Source organism: Aspergillus heteromorphus (assembly GCF_003184545.1).
Source record: "Aspergillus heteromorphus CBS 117.55 chromosome Unknown BO70scaffold_14, whole genome shotgun sequence".
Classification (NCBI taxonomy): domain Eukaryota; kingdom Fungi; phylum Ascomycota; class Eurotiomycetes; order Eurotiales; family Aspergillaceae; genus Aspergillus; species Aspergillus heteromorphus.
The window spans coordinates 558,589-577,864 of NW_020290419.1; the positions used below are offsets into that span (position 1 = coordinate 558,589).

Below are 19,276 nucleotides of genomic sequence, written 5' to 3' on the forward strand. Positions count from 1 at the left end.
CGTGCCTGGTATCCAATCATCCAATCATCCCATCATCCCATCATCGCCCCCCTCCCCCGCCGCCTATGAACGGACAATTCTTGTGTCATGACCTAGGTAGATCTTATTCATAATGTGCCGAAAGCTTTGGTTCTGATGCGGCGTAGATAGTGTGTAGCTACGTGTTTGCTGTAATAATCTGTAGGTAACTACAAGATAGATAGTCTGCATGACTGGATTAGACTTACTTAGTAGACTTAGTAGACTAGACTAGACTGAACTAGTCTAGAACTAGTCTAGTCTAGGCTAGGCCAGACAGTACAGTACAGTACTGTCCTTGGGTGAGTGTCGTGTCGCTGCGTGCTACTACTAGAGCTAGAGAGTATGATGCGTATCCTGTAGCTGTTGCTGTCGGGTGGTTGTTTCTAGGTATGTGACGTGATGTGACTCGATCAGTATACCTGGCGATGAGGTATAGATGGATATGGACATGTCTTAGCGCAGTTGCAGTAGGTAAGTAGCAGGTAAGTGACGTACTATCTATCTACTCCGTACATTACACTAATAGGTATGGGTAGCTCGATTTGAATGTGATGGTTGTGGTAGACGTTTCTTCTTATCTATGGGAGATTCTATATACAAACAGAGAGAGAGAGAGACGTTATTACCAAATGACATATCTCATAGTAGAATGCATGGAGTGTAATGTGTGTGATGTGATGTGATGTAGTGTGGTGTTTGTGAGGTGTACTGTACAAGGGCCGCTGAACCGACTCAGCAACTCATATTGATGGTGTGAGGATCTATCACCCGATGCAAGAGTCAAGAATGTAGTAGGTAGTGGTATATACGCGTGAGATGGATGTTCAGTCCTCACGAAGATGATGATGTCCGACGGAACCAAGGAAGAAGATAGGATAAGTATCTCAGATCTCATGACCCATTTCCCAGAACCGGGTATTAGCATACGTCAGACAAAGGTCTGCGGCCTTGGTATCCGCGTCCAGGTTGGATAGCGAGCCCGAAAGAGCTCGAACAACCGTCCCCACGACAATGGTATGGTCGTGCACCTGGATTCCCTGCGGGTGGAGTCGACACTCGAATACGAATGGGAAGTCCTCCGAGTCCGCGGACCGGGTATTCTCTTTTCTCTGCAGCAATGGGAGGGGTCTGCTTGGAGCATCGTCGCCAGATGGTGTAGGGGCGTGTGAGACGAATTCGTATTCGCTCTTCCCGGCCAGGATGGACAGGTTGTGGTTGCCCTTGGAGAAGTCCCGGGCGAGGGATGCGGTAGCTTGTCGGGGGGCGAGGAGGTGGACAAGGAATCGCGTAGAGGATTGGAGGGCGCTCAGGGTCTCGGAGGGTCGGCGCACGTTGAATGAGATGACGGGTTCCGGGCTGAGGGTGACGGTGTTGAACGAGGAGACGGTCATCCCGCGGAAGGCCTTTTCAGGTGGCCCGTGGGGGTCGGTGGCTGTGATGATGGCGACAGGGTAGGGGACTCGTCTCATTAGGAGTCGGATTTGGTCGGATAGGCAGGGGGTTTCATTCTTGGAGCGCCGAGTGTCTGTGGTAGTGGTGGTGGTCTTCGCGTTTGGAATGACGTTGGTGCCCAGTCTGCGGGATTGCGGGAGCTCGATCTGGAGAGCGGTGCGAAGGATGGGTGTGCATTGTCCTTCAGAGAGATATGGCAAGGTAAGCGACCATGAAAACACATGGAATCTTCAACCCAACTAACCCGTGAAGTGGCCCGCCGTCCGACTGGCGGCGAGCACGGATCGAGAGTAGTATGGAAGCATTATCCCGCAAGCAGACGGAGCTCGCAGCTCACGGAAGGACTGGCGAGAGAACAGGAAGGAAAGTCGAGAAAAGGCCGCCACGGGTACCAAGCAAGGTCATCATGAAGACTCAGACAGAAGGCCACTCGGGGCTCAATGGGCGAGCATTCTGCGCACGACGCAGTCGACAGGAGGGAGGGGGTCGACGAAGCTGAAGAAAGATGCGGCGCGACGAGAAAAAGGCAGCCACGGAACGCTGACATAATCGCGGCGGACCGCCCAAATTTGACCTCCGCGACAGTCAGTTTGGGACGCTTCAACCAGCCCAATAATTCCACCGTCTCTGCCCCGTCCATATCCTCCGCCACATATTCTCCTCGTCCGGGTGCCAAACCAAGACCATGTCCCTCAGCACTCCCCTCCGCCGCAGCGCGGCCACCACCGCCCGCGTCCAGACCTCCACAACCTTCATCTGCTCGCAATGCCGGCATGCTACGCTCCTCCGCCGTCCCAAGCGGCCCTACCAGTTCACCCAATTGATCACCCTGACCGACGGCAGTACCTTCACTCACCGTACCTCCTCTCCCGCCCCAATCTACCGCACCACCCGTGACACCCGCAACGCGCTGCTCTGGAACCCGTCTTCAAACAAGCTGAAGAACATCGAGGACGACGAGGCCGGTCGGCTGGCGGCTTTCCGAGCAAAGTTCGGTCGCATCTGGGATGCGAACACGCCTGTGAATGAAGACGCAGATAATAAGGACGGCGAGTCGGCCGAGAGCAAGAAGGCGGCGGCTGCTGCGGAGGCCGCCGCTGCCCAGGAGGAGGAGGACAATCTGCTGGATTTGATCAGTTCGTTTGGGCAGGAGGAGCAGGGTTCGAAGAAGAAGAACTAATTGGACCGATTGATTGATTGATTGATTGATTGATTGGATAGGATTGGGTTTGGGTAGGGGGTTAGAAGGGTTCTATTGATTTTTTTTTATCATATTTTCGCTCGATGTTGTGATACGATACAGATCTTGTTGGGCTCTTTTATGTACAGTACAATCATACCATTTGAATGGAGTTTCAGCATTGGTGGTTCCAGCTCCAGGGCCATATGCATACAGTCTTCTATTCATGATCCGGGGGTGCGGAGTCGGTAGGGACAAACGAGGCTGATCCATTAGAACTACATGGTGGAGGAGGATTGAAGATCTCAAGACGCTGCTAGAAAGTGTTTCGATTGCATACTGGGGAAAGACTCGCCATAACATGGAAAGCAGTTGTACGCCGCATCATACAGTAGACTGAGTGACAATTAACAGTGAACGGGACACGCGTAGACGAGGGTGGGGGTGAAAGTGGGTGGGACATCAACGAGTCGTTGCGTTTCTTTTGTACAGAGCGAGAAAAGAGGGAAAGCCGCCTATGCCTCTTCTGCCGTGGATGCCGGGGCCGTTCCTTCGACTGCAGGCTGCGTGGGACCATCGCTGCCCGCAGGGGCGTATAGGGGATTGCCCTCGTCGCCCGCATCGAGTTGCAGGAGGAACGTCTCCCAGAGCTCAATCAACTGCGGAATCAGGTTAGCAATCGAGTAGAGCGATTCCGGTGTAGTACGCTTGTATTGGCTTACCTCCTTCTGGGCTTCAACCGCGCTCTCCAGGAAAGTCTCAACGCCAGACTTGAAGTCCTCGACCTTCTCCTTCTCGAATCGTTGCAGCTCATTTCGCATCAGCCGGCCCATGTCTTCGAACAACAACCGCGCCTGGTGAACCTTCCTCTCGGCGTCCGCCACGTCGGCATTGACCTGAGTTAGACGATCCTGCTGGGTCTTGCCTTGCCTGAGAAGTTTCTCCTGGGTGTGCTTGCGCTTCTGCATCTCTGCTTCCGCTGCGTGCCAGCTGTGGAAGGCCTTCTGTCGCTGGTTGAAGGCCGTCTTAACACTTCCAATCAGACGAAGATACTCATCGATCGTAATGCCCAGGGTCAGGACATCCTGTTGCGCCTGGCGCTCGTACAGCTCTCTGATGCGCAGCTGCAGGTCGGAAAGACCGTCCAGAGGAGTAGAAAGTGCCGGGGACAGCTCGACAGCTGCCAACGCATGGAGGGAAGCCGAAAAGTCACCTGCAGCTTCGGCCAATCCCTTGCGCTGGGCAACCACCGTGTCAACGGACTTCAACAATGCCTTGAGTTGATTCTCCAGAGCATCCAGGTAGATCTTCCGGTCGTGGAACCACTGTCAAAAGCCATTAGCACAGTAGTCCGACAGCTTCCAGCGTCAGAGAACTTACATCATCGTGTTCGACAAATTTCCCACCACCGCCAACGTTGATACCGAACGAACTGAACATACCCTTGCTCTGGCCCAGATCTGGTTCCCGATTCTCCTTGTTCTTGACGTCCATGTTGAACGTTTCGCTCTCAAGGAAGATTTTGAGGTCGCCGTCATGCTGAAGAATAGGGTGCGCCGCGATCTTGTTCAGCATACGCTCCAGGGCAGCTCTTCTGGTCTCGACAAAGTTCGTATCGAATCGGCCTACCGCCTGCTTCTCCGGGGGAGGGGGGACCACAACACCGGGGTTGTTGTTGTGCATCGAGTTATACAGCCACAGGAAGTCGCGGTATCGGCGACTGACGGTGAATTCGGGTTGTCGGTATGCCTTGGAAGACGTCTATGTGGATCATGAGCGGAGCCCAACAGCATCCCAGAGATCAGGAATGGAGCCACATACCTTGGTTCTCACTTGATATACAATGTGACTGCTGGTAAGATCTCCCACTTTGTGCGGATCACCAACAGTGATGTCAAAAGTCGGGTTCGCAGCCTTTTCCACACTGATACTGGGCTGGGATTGACGTTTCGACCCTTCCACATCGCTAGGGAGTTGTACCGGCGGGGGTCCTCGAAACCCTGCACCGTCCTCTTCCAGGTTCACGGAATCCGCCAAACCAGTGCCGCTGGATGCTTGGGATGCGGATGATGTCGGACGAACATTGCGCCCTGAGAAGGCCTCCTTCTGCGGCGGGGTAGGTGCTTGTTCATGGGGGCCACTCTCCGCCTTGTCTCCGAGCGGACCCAGCGGATCGAACGAATCATCCACGGCTTCTAGTTTGGTTGCCTGCGCATTGATTCTGCGGGTGCCTCGGGGGCCTCGTCGTACGGGAGAACGGGGGGCAGCGGAGCTAGCTTGCTGTGTAGGTTGATCGGGAGCTGTGGGATATCGTCATCGGGTTAGAGCGTGTGGGGAATGAAGCAATCAAGCGGAGGAGATGCGTTTGTTGGGGGGGGGGAGGAGGCGGGAGTCCATACTGGTTTCTTCGAGTTCAGACCGTGGGGCATCACGGCTGCTGCTAGATTGCGAAGGCACGTCTGTGTACTTGTATTAGTGGAAGCACGATGCGATTGTATCCGTGACTGCCTGGTTGCTTACCGCCCCACGGGGAGTCACCGGCGTCGAGATCCATGGGAAAGGTTGGCAATGAATTTCAGGAGATGAAAAAATTGAAGAAGAGAATCCAGCAGAGGAATTCGTCCAGGACACAGCTCAGCGGACAGAGAGCTCGGGGTAGGTGAGGGATCGCAGTCGGAGAGTGGGAGCGACCAGGTTGCCGTAGCCCGATGATCCGCGCCGTTGTCCAACTACGGATTAGGGTTCCCCCGCCAAGATGAAGGGAGGTCCTCAACGCCTGAGTGGTATTTATTCTACAGTCCAGCAAGACAATTCAAACCGGCTCAGATGCTAGTCACTCAGTGCTTCGAAAACATGGGAGTGGTGCCAGGTTGGTCTGGGGCTTATTCTACTTTAAACCAGGGCCGGTCACAATGCATCACTGCTGCCATTCTACACAGGAATACCGCTGTTTTGCAATTCATTCGTGCATTGCTATCATATATATCGTCATCATCACTATATTTTGTGGAAAAAAGAGACCCCAGACTGCGACTCTTCTACGGCGCAGGCAGGGGTCACAGGACACCAGGATTGGAATGTCACAGCGAAGACCCCACTTACAGAGCACTTATTTCACCCAAGGAAGGCCAAGCTTGTGCATCTCAACAGCAAGCTGGAACAGATAATCCAAACTCTCGCACTGGGTCTTGGCCTTGGTGACATCGTCTCCCCAGACGTAACTAGATGCCATTATTAGCCTTCTATCACTTGCAAAGGACAAAAAGAGGGGGAATGAATGTCACTCACATTCCATGTCTCCTCACCAGGACGGCGCATGTGTCGGGGTATTCCTCCATTGCCTTCTCCAAGCTGCCCGTGAGATCTTCCTCGAACGCGGTGTTCTCGATGATCGGGATCTTGAGGGTATCGAAGAAGCCCAGCATACCCTTGCCCTTACCCCGGGGAATGCCCTTGATCTGCTCGATGTTGCTAATCTCAAAGCAAGCACCGGGACCCTTCTCGCGCTCCACCAGGAGTGTCACCAGGACCGCCCACTGAGAGTGGGTGTGGATGCAGCAGCCAGCACCGCGCTCGAAAGCCGCCAGGAACAACGGGGTGCAGGCGGAGGGGTTCAGGTTAAGCGGCTTGCGGATGTACTTGCGCGCGGTGGGTGGGTACTTGGGGGTCGGGAATTCCAGAACGAAGATGTTGTGCGGTTGCATCATCTCCTTCTGGACACCAGAAGGAGCGATGAAGATATGGTTGCCTTGGCGAATGGAAGTCTGCCGAGAGCAAATGCGATCAATTAGCCACAAACCATGCTTGCTATGGAGGTGCGACAATTCTTACCCCACCACCAGTGCCGGTGACCCAACCCCAGTTGTAGAACCGGCGACAGAGATCAGGGATCTTGTTGGCGGGATGCTCAGGGTCAGACGACTGGACCAAGTGGTCATTGTTCACGTTTTGGATTTCTTCGGCCATGGTGACGTGGGATTTGTTAGGCAGCGTATGATATAGCTTGGAGGATCGGCCGCTGTCCTGTCGCGAATATCCGACAGATCCCGCAGAGTTTCTTCTCTACCCTTTGAATGGGAGAGAGAGAGATCTATATGTAGATGTGAAGAGTAGCGACGGCGCCTGCGGGTCGTACAGGCGAGGCAGTCGAGGTATGACAGGAGGAGGAGGAAAAAATGACAGGCGGGCGGGGAGGGGAAGCAAGAAGAGGAGCAACAATAATTATTCGGATCCAACTAACGCCTTTGGTTGATTAAGGTAGCGGGGGAGTGATCGCGCCATCGCCGGTCATTGGTGGACTGGCACGGCGGCCAGTGTTCTAGTGCCTGGGCTGCGAAAGCTGAGGGGGAACGAGAGAGGGAAAGGGGACCGAAAAGGACCAAAAAGAGACCGGCCTGGCTAGAATTCGGGGATAGATGGATAGCTGGATGGAATTCCACATGCGACTTCAAAGCATTGAAAGGAGAACGAGCACAATGAGAATACAGGCTGTCACCAGGACATGCAATATTACCGTACGGAACACGAGGCAGCCGAATCGGAAGCCGCGGTTTGCATCGATTTGCATCGGTTTTGCACCCGCAGAACATTGGAGAATCGCGACTAACCGTATCGGGCAGGCGGGACTTTACCCCAACGAGCAGCGGCGGCGGAAGAGGCCACCTTGAACTTCCCAGCTTCATGCATTGCCTTGCGTCTTCTTATATAACAACCTTCCTCCAGCTGCTTTCCTCCTCCTCTTCTTCCTCCCCACACGCACCCATCTTCCACTTCCCCGTGCAGCTAATTGATCGTTGAGCTTGCCCTCCATCCTTCCCCAGGAGGTCCAATTGCTCGCGCGCTTCCTCGCTTTGTTTATTTCCACCCTTCCCTTCCTTTCTCTGTCCGACGTTCGGGTCTAAGAGCGCCGGTCGCCATCCACAATGCGTTTTAACACTGCTTTGACTTCTGCCCTGGTCTCCTCGGCCTCCATCATGAGCATCGCTCATGCTGAGGAGACTGAGAAGAAGCCCGAGACCACCGCTGTCGCCGACAAGCCTGATTTCACCGTGAGTACACACTCTCTGGCCGATGTTCGGCCGACGTCTGCGCACCCTGCTAACGGCGCGCGTCCAGCCCACCACCCTTCAAGCCCCGTTCCTGGAGCAGTTTACCGACGATTGGAACTCCCGGTGGACTCCCTCTCACGCCCAGAAGGAAGACTCCAAGTCGGAGGAGGACTGGGCCTACGTTGGTGAATGGTCCGTCGAGGAGCCCACTGTCCTGAAGGGCATTAAGGGCGACAAGGGTCTCGTTGTCAAGAACGTCGCTGCCCACCACGCCATCTCGGCCAAGTTCCCCGAGAAGATCGACAACAAGGACAAGACCCTGGTCGTCCAGTATGAGGTTAAGCCGCAGAGTAAGTGGATCGCCTCACTGCTTCGCAACGACAGAATTTTAACCGTGCTGTCTCAGACTCTCTCGTTTGCGGTGGTGCCTACCTGAAGCTTCTTCAGGACAACAAGGCGCTTCACGCCGAGGAATTCTCCAACTCCTCTCCCTACATGATCATGTTCGGTCCCGACAAGTGCGGTGCCACCAACAAGGTACGATACACGAGCGCGCTGTTGGGTGTAAGGACTACGCCAGCTAACAAAACCCTAGGTTCACTTCATCTTCCGTCACAAGAACCCCAAGACCGGCGAATACGAGGAGAAGCACCTCAAGGCCCCCCCTACCGCTCGTACCTCCAAGGTCACCTCCTTGTACACTCTGATCGTCAACCCCGACCAGACCTTCCAGATCCTGATTGATGGCGAGTCCGTCAAGGAGGGTAACTTGCTCGAGGACTTCAGCCCTGCTGTCAACCCCGAGCAGGAGATCGATGACCCCAATGACAGCAAGCCCGCCGACTGGGTGGATGAGTCTAAGATCGCCGACCCCGAGGCTTCGAAGCCTGAGGACTGGGATGAGGAGGCTCCCTACGAGATTGTGGATGAGGAGGCTACCATTCCCGAGGACTGGCTTGAGGACGAGCCCTCGAGCATTCCCGACCCGGAGGCTGAGAAGCCCGAGGACTGGGATGACGAGGAGGATGGTGACTGGGTTCCCCCCACTGTCCCCAACCCCAAGTGCCAGGAGGCTGCCGGGTGTGGCCCGTGGTCTGCCCCTCTGATCAAGAACCCCGAGTACAAGGGCAAGTGGTCCGCTCCTCTGATCGAGAACCCGGCCTACAAGGGACCCTGGGCTCCTCGCAAGATCGCCAACCCCGACTACTTCGAGGACAAGACTCCTTCCAACTTTGAGCCCATGGGCGCTGTAAGTCTACTCATGTGCCACCGAGATGAAGTCCCCGTCACTAATCGTTATGCAGATTGGTTTCGAGATCTGGACCATGCAGAACGACATTCTGTTCGACAACATCTACATCGGCCACTCCGTTGAGGATGCTGAGCAGCTGCGCCACGAGACCTTCGACATCAAGCACCCCATCGAGCTGGCTGAGGAGGAGGCCAACAAGCCCAAGCCGGAAGAGAAGGTCGACGAGCCCAGCGTCAGCTTCAAGGAGGACCCCATTGCCCACATCAAGGAGAAGGTTAACAACTTCGTCCACCTCACCAAGCAGGACCCCATCAACGCCGTGAAGCAGGTTCCCGATGTGGCTGGTGGTCTGGCTGCTCTGCTCCTCACGATGGTTCTTGTCGTGGTGGGCGCCGTCAGCGCCAGCACCCCGGCCCCCGCTCCTGCCGCCAAGAAGGGCAAGGAGGCCGCCGGAGCCACCAAGGAGAAGTCCGAGGCCACCAGCTCTTCCGCTGACACCGGCAAGGGCGGTGCTACCAAGCGCAACACCCGCTCGTAAACAGGTGCAGTCACCAGGGAGACCTTCCACGGGGCAGAACGAGGGGAAGTGATTAAAAGCGAAAACGGCGGAGACAAAAAAAAAAAAAACGACACCACCAACAACAAACTAGGGACATCCCCAACCACTTTGTGTTTCAATCTTATACCTGTTGCAGCGTTCAATCAATTGATTCATTCTGAATTCGCGGTCCAAGGCAGGGGCGGTTGTGCATCAGACACAGACCGGGCCTGTGAGGGCAGATGAATACCAGCACCCATCATCTTGTCCTAGGAGGAGAGCCCTATGCAAATGAGACTTGTAAAGTAGCCTACGAAAGAAAGTGCCATTGGTTCATTTAGTTCATATTCATAATTCAAGACTTTTTTCGGGACCCGAAGTCACAATTTTGTGAATCTCCGCTGGGGGGCGATATCGGATAGCAGTCGCCACGAACCCCGAGGATAGGATAGTGATCGCGTTACTTCAAGAATTGTGTAACAGGATCGTGAACGAGTATTCTCTGTAGATATGTACTATCATGTATCTAGATAGCTGTCATTTCCGTAGTACGGGGGGATCTAAGTAGACAGACTACTGACGATCTACTTTAGTCGTAGCGCTGCCACTGAGCTGGCCCAATCCGGTAGGTAGTCCCGGTCCCCATGTGATTGGCCGGGGGCGCCGAGGGGGATCGACTTATCGCAGCCTCGGAGCCAGATATGTGGTGGACAGTCCGGGGCGGATCCATACTTGCTCTTCCTTACTCCCGCCTCGTCGCAACCTATTTATCCTCCTGCCCCCCCTCCCTGCCCTCCGCTGCCGCTACTACTAGCTATCCCCCCCTCTTTGCTGTTCTATCTCATTCATTGAGAGCTTCTTACATCCCTCCCACCCTTCTCCCCTCTCCCCTCTCCCCTCCCCATATTCATCATGGCCGCCCGTCGGTCGCTTGCCCGTTCCATCCCCGCTCTCCGCGTTGCCTCTCCCCGCACGGCCGTGGCCACCACCAGATCAGTAGCTGCGGCGTCGGCCTCCCGGCGTCTCTCGACTGCCACCCTGTCTTCGTTGTCGTCGCCATCATACTCTGCTTCCTCGGTAGCATCTCCAGCTGCTCTGGTGGCCACCCGCAGACTCCACGCCACAGCCAGGCAGCTCACCCCCGCAACCACCTCTGCGGCTACCACCGCCACCGAATACCCGACGGACCACCGTCCCATTGCCAACCCCATTGACACCGCCAATTTCCTAGACAACAAATTCGTCTCGTCCAAGGCGACGACATGGATTGACCTGCACGACCCCGCTACCAACAACCTGATCACCCGGGTCCCGCAAAGCACCGATGAGGAGTTGCGGGCCGCCGTGGAGTCCGCGGAGAAGGCTTTCCCGGCATGGCGCGCAACAAGTGTCATTGCCAAACAGCAGATCATGTTCAAGTTTGTTAGTCTGATTCGCGCGAACTGGGATCGCCTGGCTGCATCCATCACGCTTGAGCAAGGTAAGACCTTCGCCGATGCCAAGGGTGACGTTCTCCGTGGCCTTCAGGTCGCCGAAACCGCCTGCGGCATCACCACCCAGTTGACGGGCGAAGTATTGGAAGTTGCCAAGGATATGGAGACTAGAAGCTATAGGGAGCCTCTGGGCGTGGTTGCCGCCATCTGTCCTTTCAGTGAGTGATCCTGCAGTGCCACGCAAGCTCGCAGCTGCGTTCCCCGAGGCTAACCGCACCCCGGCAGACTTCCCCGCAATGATCCCCCTTTGGTGCATTCCCGTCGCTACCGTAACCGGTAACTGTCTCATCATGAAGCCGTCCGAGCGGGACCCCGGAGCGGCGATGATCCTGGCAGAGCTGGCTAAGGAAGCAGGCTTCCCTGATGGTGTCATCAACATCGTCCACGGCGCTGCAAAGACGGTCGATTTCATCCTTGACGAGCCCGCCATCAAGGCCATCAGCTTCGTCGGAAGCAACCGCGCCGGAGAGTACATCTACACTCGAGGCTCTGCCAATGGCAAGCGTGTCCAGGCCAACCTGGGCGCTAAGAACCATGCTGCCGTGATGCCGGACTGTAACAAGAACCAGACCCTCAACGCCATCGTCGGAGCGGCGTTCGGTGCTGCTGGCCAGCGCTGCATGGCTCTGAGCACGCTTGTCACGGTTGGCGAGACTCAGGACTGGCTTCCGGAGATGGCCGAACGGGCCAAGGCTCTGAACGTCAACGGAGGATTCGAAGAGGGTGCCGATCTCGGCCCCGTCATCAGCCCCGAAAGCAAGAAGCGCATCGAAGACCTGATCGCCAGCGCCGAAGAGGAGGGCGCCACAATTCTCCTCGACGGTAGAGGCTACAAGCCGGAGAACTACCCCAACGGCAACTTTGTAAGACCACTCCCTCACACACCCCCAATACATGCACCACATGTCCTCTAACCAATCATCGCTCTCCAGGTCGGCCCTACCATTATCACGAACGTGACCCCCGAGATGAAGTGCTACAAGGAGGAAATCTTCGGCCCCGTCCTGGTTTGCCTCTCCGTCCCCACCTTGGACGACGCCATCGATCTCATCAACGCGAACGAGTACGGCAACGGCGCTGCCATCTTCACCTGCTCCGGCCCGACCGCCTCCCGCTTCCAGAAGGACATCGAGGCCGGCCAGGTCGGCATCAACGTGCCCATCCCGGTCCCGCTGCCCATGTTCTCCTTCACCGGTAATAAGAAGAGTATCGCCGGTGGCGGCGCCAACACCTTCTACGGCAAGCCCGGGCTGCAGTTCTACACCCAGCAGAAGACAGTGACCAGCCTGTGGCGGAGTGAGGATGCCGTCAGCACCAAGGCCCATACCGTCATGCCTACTCACTCATGATATTATGAGATGGAAAACAAACCAAAAAAAATTATAAAAAACCAAAGCAGCGGATATGAATCTATACCACTTATGTATTTTTCTATTGTTTCATTGCGACCTAGTTCAACCTGATTCCTTCAAATTGCCATTGCGCTCTCCCAGTATGATACTCTGATCTTTACTTGGCGGATCTCAACGGGAATGAATTCAGCTGGAGTCGGGGTGTTGGGCAGGCAGGTCAAATGCTATGCCCTGGATGTACATGCACTTACATGGCTACTAACGTACTTTTCTGCGCTTTCGCAATTTTCAATGGATCGTGTGCATATACGCTTAATGAAAGGGACTATGATAATGTTGACATCTGAATCGCATTGTAGTGTGAAATGGTACTGGGCGTCACAGCTGAAGCTGTATACCGACTCCTCAACCTCGATGCTGCTACTGTATTTTGTGGGTCTCTATCACCATCACTCTTACTTATACACACAGTCATCCAACCATACGTCTCCCACACGCTCAGCCCTCAGTCAGCCCTCGGCCTGATGTAGCTGTAGACGAAGCGGGCCAACTTGTAGGAGCCATCCTTGACAACTGCCACGCGACGAGTATAGTAGCGCTTCCCATCAATGATCTCGAACCCCCAGATCTAAGCCCATGCAACGTCAGAACCCATTTCCAAAAACAACAACCAAAAAAAAAAAAACACCCACTAACCTGTTCAGCCGTCCACCCAACATCCAAATTCTCAACAAAGCTCTGTAACCAAAGCCCCTCACCCTCACCATACTCCTCACCCAACTCCTCAACCAGAAACCCCTCACACTCCTTCCCATCGGCCAACACCTCGCCCCTCAAGAACCGAAAGACGAGGGGATCCTCGGTCTCCGAGTCAAACTTCAAATAGGGACGGACCTTCCCATCAGCATCCTCGCCCTTCGACCCCCGGAACAGCTTCGAGCACCCGCGCACATTCCCGAAGATGTGGTCCTGGTGCTCGCGCTTCTTGCCGTCGCTGAGCCGCCGCTCGGTCGTGCCTTTGATGCCCCCCGTCACGGTCTGGTCGATGTCGATGTGCAGGACGCTGGGCTCGGCGGCGTCCGGGAACGAGTGGATTGAGAGGGTTACGGTTGCGAGGCCGAGGGCTTTACGCATCATCCAGCCCATTCCTTGCTGTTTTGGGGAGGGGGTGAGTTATGGGGTTGGTTTTTGTTGTTGTTGGTGGGGGCTTACCAGCTCGAGAATCGGCTCTGTGGGGTTGGAAAGGGATTTATCCTGTTGTAGATGTTGTTGGTTAGTTTGGAGGAGGAGATGGTAGTGGTTGGTTGGCGGTAGCGGTGTGGTGGTACCATACCATCGTCCATTCTCCATTGAGGTTCATGATGGTGATATCTGCGGGGGCGGCCATGATGATGGGGTGCGGGGTGGGTGAGGTAGGTAGGTTGGTAGTGTAATTCGGATAAGATGGTTTCTAGGGGGGGGGGTGATGAGTGGGGATGGATGGGTGATGATGGATTGGAAGATGAAGAGGAGAGAAGGGGAAAGCCACGCTGGGGGATTTATATAGATCAGGATTCATGTGATGTGTGAGATGTGATACGATACGCCTGCCTTCCTTTCCAGGCCGCTTCCGCCGAGGCTTCCGACACGTGAGGCAGTCATTGCCAGTACTCCCTCCGTACGATCGAGTGATCAGGTTGACAATGCGATCTCGGACCCGGAGTATTTCCAGTCAATGGCTGCTGGTGGTCCGGACTATTTCCTGTCCGGTCATTATGTTTTTGGGTCCTGATAGCCTCACTGCAGATTGTTCTGGAAGCACAATGGCCTTGTCCATTACACTATATGGGTGTGCCTGACAGTGACGGCATCTGTCAGGACGGGAAGGTCCGCCGCCCTGACGTGGCTGCCCGAGGCTACCTCAGGCTGCCTCAGGCTGCCGCGGCAGCGCCCCTTGCACGTGCCAGCGCCTCTCGGGATGCGGCGACGCAACCAAACATCCCCAACCATCTCCTCCGCCGCCTCCAAGCGCCCATCGCAATTGCCACGGGTCAGCTCACCATGTCTTTCAACCGGAAATATGCTGGTCTTCCAGATTTGGTCCGTCTATTTTCGCTCTCCGCTCCCCCCACTTCTCCGCCCCGGCCTACTAACCCCATTGTTTGGTTCAGGATCTCGCGCCCGATATCTATGAGACCCCCGACCTGACCGACGAAGCCTCCACCATCCCGGTTAGCCACCCTGCCTGGAGCTGGACTTCAATCTCCCCTTCCTCTTGTTCCTAACCGCTCATTCCTTCCTTCTCGCTCTACAGCCCACAACTATCCGCACAGCATCCAACGCAGAAGATGACACCGGCTCCAACTCCGACATCGACCGGCAGGGAATCAACGCGGACGAGGCGCGCGCCCACTTCCTCGGCGCCACGGTCGATGCCCGTGATGTCAATTTCTCCGACAGCATCGCGTTAAAACGCAAAGCATACCGAAACAAGAACCGCCGGCGGCGCCGGAGACCGGAAAACGGGCTCGAGGAACCGGAAGACTTCAGTGACAGCGAAGATGAAAGCGTGGAGAGGAAGCTCGCGCGCCTTCGCAGGGAAGTGGAGGAATTGAAGACCGAGATGGCCTCGCAACCGTCCAAAACCGAATCCGAAGCCGAAACGCCCGAAGCCCCCGCCGGTGGAAAGGAGGCCATTGGCGACGGCGTCCTGGAACTCAGTCGCGCATTGGACAACCTGTACACCTCCCGAAGTACCTCCGGGCCGCACTCGGCGGCAGCAGCATTGTCACAGAAGATAGCAACAGCATCGCAATCCACATCCGAACCCCCCACTACCACCCCTGGCGATTCCACAAGCACACAGCCCGACGCCCCCGCCTCTTCCGCCGGTGTCCTGGCCCACGCGGCAGCATTTGACGGCCGGCTGGCGCTCATCGAAGCCGCCATGGGAATATCCAGCTCGTCGAACCCCTTCGTCAGCGACGGCATCTCCGAGCCAGCGCTGCAGCCGGTACTTCCAGCCCTGGACCACCTGACGTCCCGTCTATCGACCCTCATGAACATGCTCGTGGGTCCGCACCCCATGTCCGCCGTACCGACCATGGGCTCCGCGGCGCCCTCCACCACCATCACCACCCCGCATCTCGAGACACTCTCCACGCGCGTCCGAAAGCTCACCGCCGATACAGAGGCTCTGGCGTCTGCGCGCAAACGCGCCGTGGACGCCGCCAAGGCCGCCCAGAACGCGCGCATCGCCTCCGCCGCCATCGAGCCCTCAGACATGTCCGTCTCCTCGTCGTCCGCAACCGAGGTCGACCCCGCCGCCACCCAGCGCGACGAACAAGCAACCAAGATCCAAGCCCTCTACTCCACCCTCCCCACCATCCAATCCCTCCACCCCATCCTCCCCAGCGTGCTGGAACGCCTCCGCTCCCTCCGCGCCATCCACGCCGGAGCCGCCCAGGCCTCCGAGTCCCTGGACCTGCTCGAGAAGCGTCAAGTCGACATGGCTCGCGAGATCGAACAATGGCGCGAGGGTCTGCGCGTCGTCGAGGAGAAGACGAGCCAGGGCGAGACAGCCATGAAGAGTAATATCGAACTGGTGGAACCGTGGGTCCGTGACCTAGAGAGTAGATTGGAGCGTCTGAGTGGAGGAGAGGCGTAGGCTCGATATTGATATCGATATCGATATCGATGCCGGTGCTGGCTGAGGTGGTGTGCTGTAAATGCTGGTCACGTGTCCTTGGAATATATCTATCTCTCTACCGCTCTATTCGTCTGTCTCTCTTTCTTGTATATCTATGATATGCAGTCAAGCAGAAAATAATACCACATTCACAACTAAAGCCTTACATATTGTATAGTTATTAAGTAGTAGTTAGTCATCAGAGTTTTGGTTTGCCCTGAATCGAATCGACCCGGGATATCCCTTCCGCTCAGAGCAGACGAAGACGAAAGCAAGAGCCATGTAATCATCAGCGATGGATGTTATGCAAACAGACAACAGAACCACTTTATCCGCGCAGCTAGATGGCACAACACGAGCTCATTATATACTATATACACAGACCCACCCCCCCATCCTACTCCCACTCTTTCACTCCATCAATTAATCAAACAATCACTCTCTCAACACACTCACTCCCCCCTCACCTGCCTCAGAACCCTAATCTTTGGCTCCATGACCAACTCAACCCACAAACCCCTCGAAACCACTTTCCTGAACAACTCCCGACCTGACATCCATACCTGAGCGACCTTGGGACTCAATATACTCCTCACGAATCTCTCCTCCAATACACCAGCCGGCTGACCGGGGCGGAGTATCCTCACGCCCGAGAAGCCGTCCACGGTGTCAATGTCTTCCCACTGGTTCTGGTTCAGAGAAGTGGTGAGGGCGAGGACCGTGGCTGCCTCGTCTGGCTCGAGGACGAGATAGTCGAATTGGGACCAGAAGGAGGGAGAGGACTTGGTGGCTTCGTCTTCGGTTTTGTCGTATTTCCAGACTGGGATTGGGGAGTCGGCGGGGGGGTTGGGGGAAGTGGAGGAGGGGTGTTGCAGGAAGCGGGTGACGCCGGTTTGGCAGGCTAGGTTGCCTAGGTAGACGGAGATGACTGGGGTGTTTAGGTTGGGGTTGAGGTTGGGGTTGAGGTTGGGGTTGGCGTGCGAGTGCAGGGCGTGAAGGGCGTTGGCGCCGGGGTAGTTGGTGGAGGAGATGGGGAGTTGGACGAATGTGGAGAGGGCGAATGAGAGCAGGGTGGAGGCGAGGATGAACAAGGAAAAGAGTTGGTAGAGGAGGGACTTGGCTCGGTGGGTCCAGATGTAGGAGGCGCCGAGGGCGGAGGCGGAGGTGATGGCGGGGATGGTGTAGATGATGAAGCGCCATTCCTTGTGCGGCTGGGCGCTGTAGATGGCGATGAAGAGGAGGGACGGTATGAGGGCGTACGCTGCGAGGGAGCGGGTCGCGGGCTGGTATAGGGCGACTGCGATCCCGACAATGTCGACCACGGGAACCGGGTTAGAGAGGATACGTGGAATAGCGCTGGTGAAGTAAAAGTGCCAGGGATCCGTGCCCCAGGCTGATGCCTGACCGGAGATGACGTTGAATTTGAAAGCTGCCAGCTCAGGCCATAGGGGAAACTGTTGCCAGAAGAATGAGTCCACCAGGACGGTCGAGGCCAGCCCGACGAGCAGACCCAGGATTCCGGCGGGGATAATCTCGCGTTGAATGGTAATGCGTTTGGTCGCGAAGAGGAAGAGGGTGTTGGTTGCGAGGAAAATCGCCAGCTCGGAGCGGAAGATGATTCCGGCTACGGTCAACAGGAAGAGGGAGAGTCGGGAGCGTTTCTTGTAGACCTCGGGGCTGACGGGCTCGGGGAGGAGATATCGCAGGGCCAGAGTGGTCAGACCGAAGGCGAACATGTTGGATAGTGTTCGCGAGGCGTAGAAGAGAACGTGGAACTGGCTGGCTTGGAGGAGCAGGTACCAGACTGCCGTGGTCTTGCCAGCGGTGCGTCGCAGCCCGGACGCAAATGAGAGCAACGAAGCGGCATTGAAAAGGCCGAGGATTGCTCGCGCTGGTCGACTGTCAGGGATGTAGCTCAAATGAGGGCCGTTTGGGGCCCAAGTACCTAGGAATTGTCGATCGACCTTGTCGCTCAACCAGATGAAGGGCTGCGACAGCCCGGACAGCACCAGTGCGCCGACAAACGTCCGGGGCACAGCCCCTGGGAACGCGAAATGGTCATAGTTGGCGCGGAGAGTCTCGGAGACGTTGCGAGTGGGGACGCCATAGGACAAGATGTCATGGATGGCCTGGACATGGAAGGACTCCTCGACCTTGGTGTAGGGGGCGACGGCCAGATGAAGGAGGATCAGGGCCGGGATCGCGACGAGGAGAAGCACGTAGACTGTTGGGGGGGGGTCAGCATGTGTTTCGGAGTCGAAATCTATCGCCACTTACTGACGTCTCTCGCCATGATGGTACCATTGACCACCGTCTGTCTCTGGATGTCCAGTTACTAGAAAAAGAAGAAGAAAAGAAAGGCCAGCAATGCGCGAGAAGGCATTACGTATGCAGCACTCCAGATACTGCCGGGCGGGCTGGCTCTCCGCCTCCGAGGCCGCCTCCGCCTCTCCGCCTCTCCGCCGCGCTCTTTCCCCAGCAGCATCACATCAAGCGCCAGCTGGTCCAGATCTCTCCGATTGTCTGGCCTCCCCTCCTCCCCCACAGCCCTCAAGATGTTCTTCTTCGGCCTGGGGAAACTGGTCTACGGTGCGCCCATTTCCCTTATATTCCATTCCATCCCCCGACCAAAACAACCCCTCCCCCCGGGACAGCTCACTAACAGGCATCCATCCATCCATCCATGCAGTGATCATCCTACTCATCAACTCCCTCGCCGTCCTCTCCGAAGACCGCTTCCTCGCCCGGAGTACGTCCACCCTACTACCATAGCTCCTCCCTCCCCTTCCCTTCTCCAACCTCAGCCATCTCCCAAGCGAAACCCCCAAGGAATCCAATTAACCACACACTCTCTCCCTCAACAGTCGGATGGGGCCGCACGCAAGGCGACCCGGCCTTCGGCGCCGCCTACGACACCACCAGTGTGAAAGCCAAAACCATTAATCTGATCGCCAGTGTCCGGACCGTGATGCGAAGTACGTTCCTCTGCCCCCCCCCCCCCCCCCCCTTTGAATCCCCCAATCCTCTGAATTGAATTGTACGTGATCTAACCAAATACCCGTGTGACTGTCGGCTATAGTACCCCTCATCGTCATCAATACGATAGTCATCGTGTACGAGCTTATTCTGGGTTGAACAATCAATTCTATGTGTTGTGTTGTGTTGTGTTGCGTCGCGTCGCATCGCGTTCGGACGGGTTTGGTTGCGGATATACGTGACGTACGTACGAGCCGGTGTTCTTCCTTCCTTTCCTTCTTTCTTATCTTCTTCTTC

General features: G+C 56.1%; 10 protein-coding genes across 10 annotated transcripts; 5 read left to right on the forward strand and 5 right to left on the reverse strand.

Annotated features, from left to right (window-relative positions):
- Positions 1-591: 591 nt before the first annotated feature.
- On the reverse strand, positions 592-1,734 carry BO70DRAFT_315980 (flavin reductase family protein). The gene is made up of 2 exons (XM_025540336.1): positions 1,718-1,734; positions 592-1,654 (listed from the first exon to the last, which is right to left on the reverse strand). The coding sequence occupies exon 2, from the start codon at positions 1,488-1,490 to the stop codon at positions 906-908; it is 585 nt and encodes a 194-aa protein (XP_025398991.1). The 5' UTR covers positions 1,491-1,654; positions 1,718-1,734; the 3' UTR covers positions 592-905.
- A 202-nt stretch (positions 1,735-1,936) lies between these two features.
- Positions 1,937-2,876, forward strand: BO70DRAFT_362645 (mitochondrial 54S ribosomal protein bL31m). The gene has a single exon (XM_025543364.1). It carries the CDS (start codon positions 2,159-2,161, stop codon positions 2,651-2,653), a length of 495 nt encoding a protein of 164 aa, XP_025398992.1. The 5' UTR covers positions 1,937-2,158; the 3' UTR covers positions 2,654-2,876.
- A 292-nt stretch (positions 2,877-3,168) lies between these two features.
- BO70DRAFT_396982 (sorting nexin 1) lies at positions 3,169-5,207 on the reverse strand (the record flags this gene model as incomplete). Its single annotated transcript, XM_025546658.1, has 6 exons — positions 3,169-3,312; positions 3,376-3,978; positions 4,034-4,414; positions 4,475-4,953; positions 5,053-5,112; positions 5,174-5,207. The coding sequence occupies 6 exons, from the start codon at positions 5,205-5,207 to the stop codon at positions 3,169-3,171; spliced, it is 1,701 nt and encodes a 566-aa protein (XP_025398993.1).
- A 400-nt stretch (positions 5,208-5,607) lies between these two features.
- On the reverse strand, positions 5,608-7,099 carry mde1 (methylthioribulose 1-phosphate dehydratase MDE1). The gene is made up of 3 exons (XM_025541167.1): positions 6,485-7,099; positions 5,942-6,417; positions 5,608-5,874 (listed from the first exon to the last, which is right to left on the reverse strand). Exons 1-3 carry the CDS (start codon positions 6,617-6,619, stop codon positions 5,763-5,765), a joined length of 723 nt encoding a protein of 240 aa, XP_025398994.1. The 5' UTR covers positions 6,620-7,099; the 3' UTR covers positions 5,608-5,762.
- A 251-nt stretch (positions 7,100-7,350) lies between these two features.
- Positions 7,351-9,865, forward strand: clxA (calnexin). Its single transcript, XM_025543365.1, has 5 exons — positions 7,351-7,701; positions 7,769-8,051; positions 8,108-8,238; positions 8,297-8,950; positions 9,006-9,865. The coding sequence occupies exons 1-5, from the start codon at positions 7,576-7,578 to the stop codon at positions 9,489-9,491; spliced, it is 1,680 nt and encodes a 559-aa protein (XP_025398995.1). The 5' UTR covers positions 7,351-7,575; the 3' UTR covers positions 9,492-9,865.
- Positions 9,866-10,293: 428 nt separating this feature from the next.
- BO70DRAFT_387689 (CoA-acylating methylmalonate-semialdehyde dehydrogenase) lies at positions 10,294-12,685 on the forward strand. Its single transcript, XM_025545923.1, has 3 exons — positions 10,294-11,142; positions 11,210-11,847; positions 11,917-12,685. The coding sequence occupies exons 1-3, from the start codon at positions 10,404-10,406 to the stop codon at positions 12,331-12,333; spliced, it is 1,794 nt and encodes a 597-aa protein (XP_025398996.1). The 5' UTR covers positions 10,294-10,403; the 3' UTR covers positions 12,334-12,685.
- A 142-nt stretch (positions 12,686-12,827) lies between these two features.
- BO70DRAFT_362650 (uncharacterized protein) lies at positions 12,828-13,488 on the reverse strand (the record flags this gene model as incomplete). The annotated part of the gene is made up of 2 exons (XM_025543366.1): positions 13,033-13,488; positions 12,828-12,964 (listed from the first exon to the last, which is right to left on the reverse strand). Coding segments are annotated over exons 1-2 (569 nt in total), but the record flags the coding sequence as incomplete, so codon positions are not given.
- An 888-nt stretch (positions 13,489-14,376) lies between these two features.
- Positions 14,377-15,982, forward strand: BO70DRAFT_292660 (dynactin subunit 2; the record flags this gene model as incomplete). Its single annotated transcript, XM_025539416.1, has 3 exons — positions 14,377-14,415; positions 14,487-14,546; positions 14,630-15,982. 3 exons carry the CDS (start codon positions 14,377-14,379, stop codon positions 15,980-15,982), a joined length of 1,452 nt encoding a protein of 483 aa, XP_025398998.1.
- A 418-nt stretch (positions 15,983-16,400) lies between these two features.
- On the reverse strand, positions 16,401-18,315 carry BO70DRAFT_362652 (dolichyl-P-Man:Man(7)GlcNAc(2)-PP-dolichol alpha-1,6-mannosyltransferase). The gene is made up of 3 exons (XM_025543367.1): positions 18,281-18,315; positions 17,949-18,227; positions 16,401-17,894 (listed from the first exon to the last, which is right to left on the reverse strand). Exons 1-3 carry the CDS (start codon positions 18,294-18,296, stop codon positions 16,456-16,458), a joined length of 1,734 nt encoding a protein of 577 aa, XP_025398999.1. The 5' UTR covers positions 18,297-18,315; the 3' UTR covers positions 16,401-16,455.
- A 243-nt stretch (positions 18,316-18,558) lies between these two features.
- BO70DRAFT_396989 (YOS1 family protein) lies at positions 18,559-19,138 on the forward strand (the record flags this gene model as incomplete). The annotated part of the gene is made up of 4 exons (XM_025546659.1): positions 18,559-18,592; positions 18,693-18,752; positions 18,868-18,978; positions 19,083-19,138. The coding sequence occupies 4 exons, from the start codon at positions 18,559-18,561 to the stop codon at positions 19,136-19,138; spliced, it is 261 nt and encodes an 86-aa protein (XP_025399000.1).
- Positions 19,139-19,276: the final 138 nt, after the last annotated feature.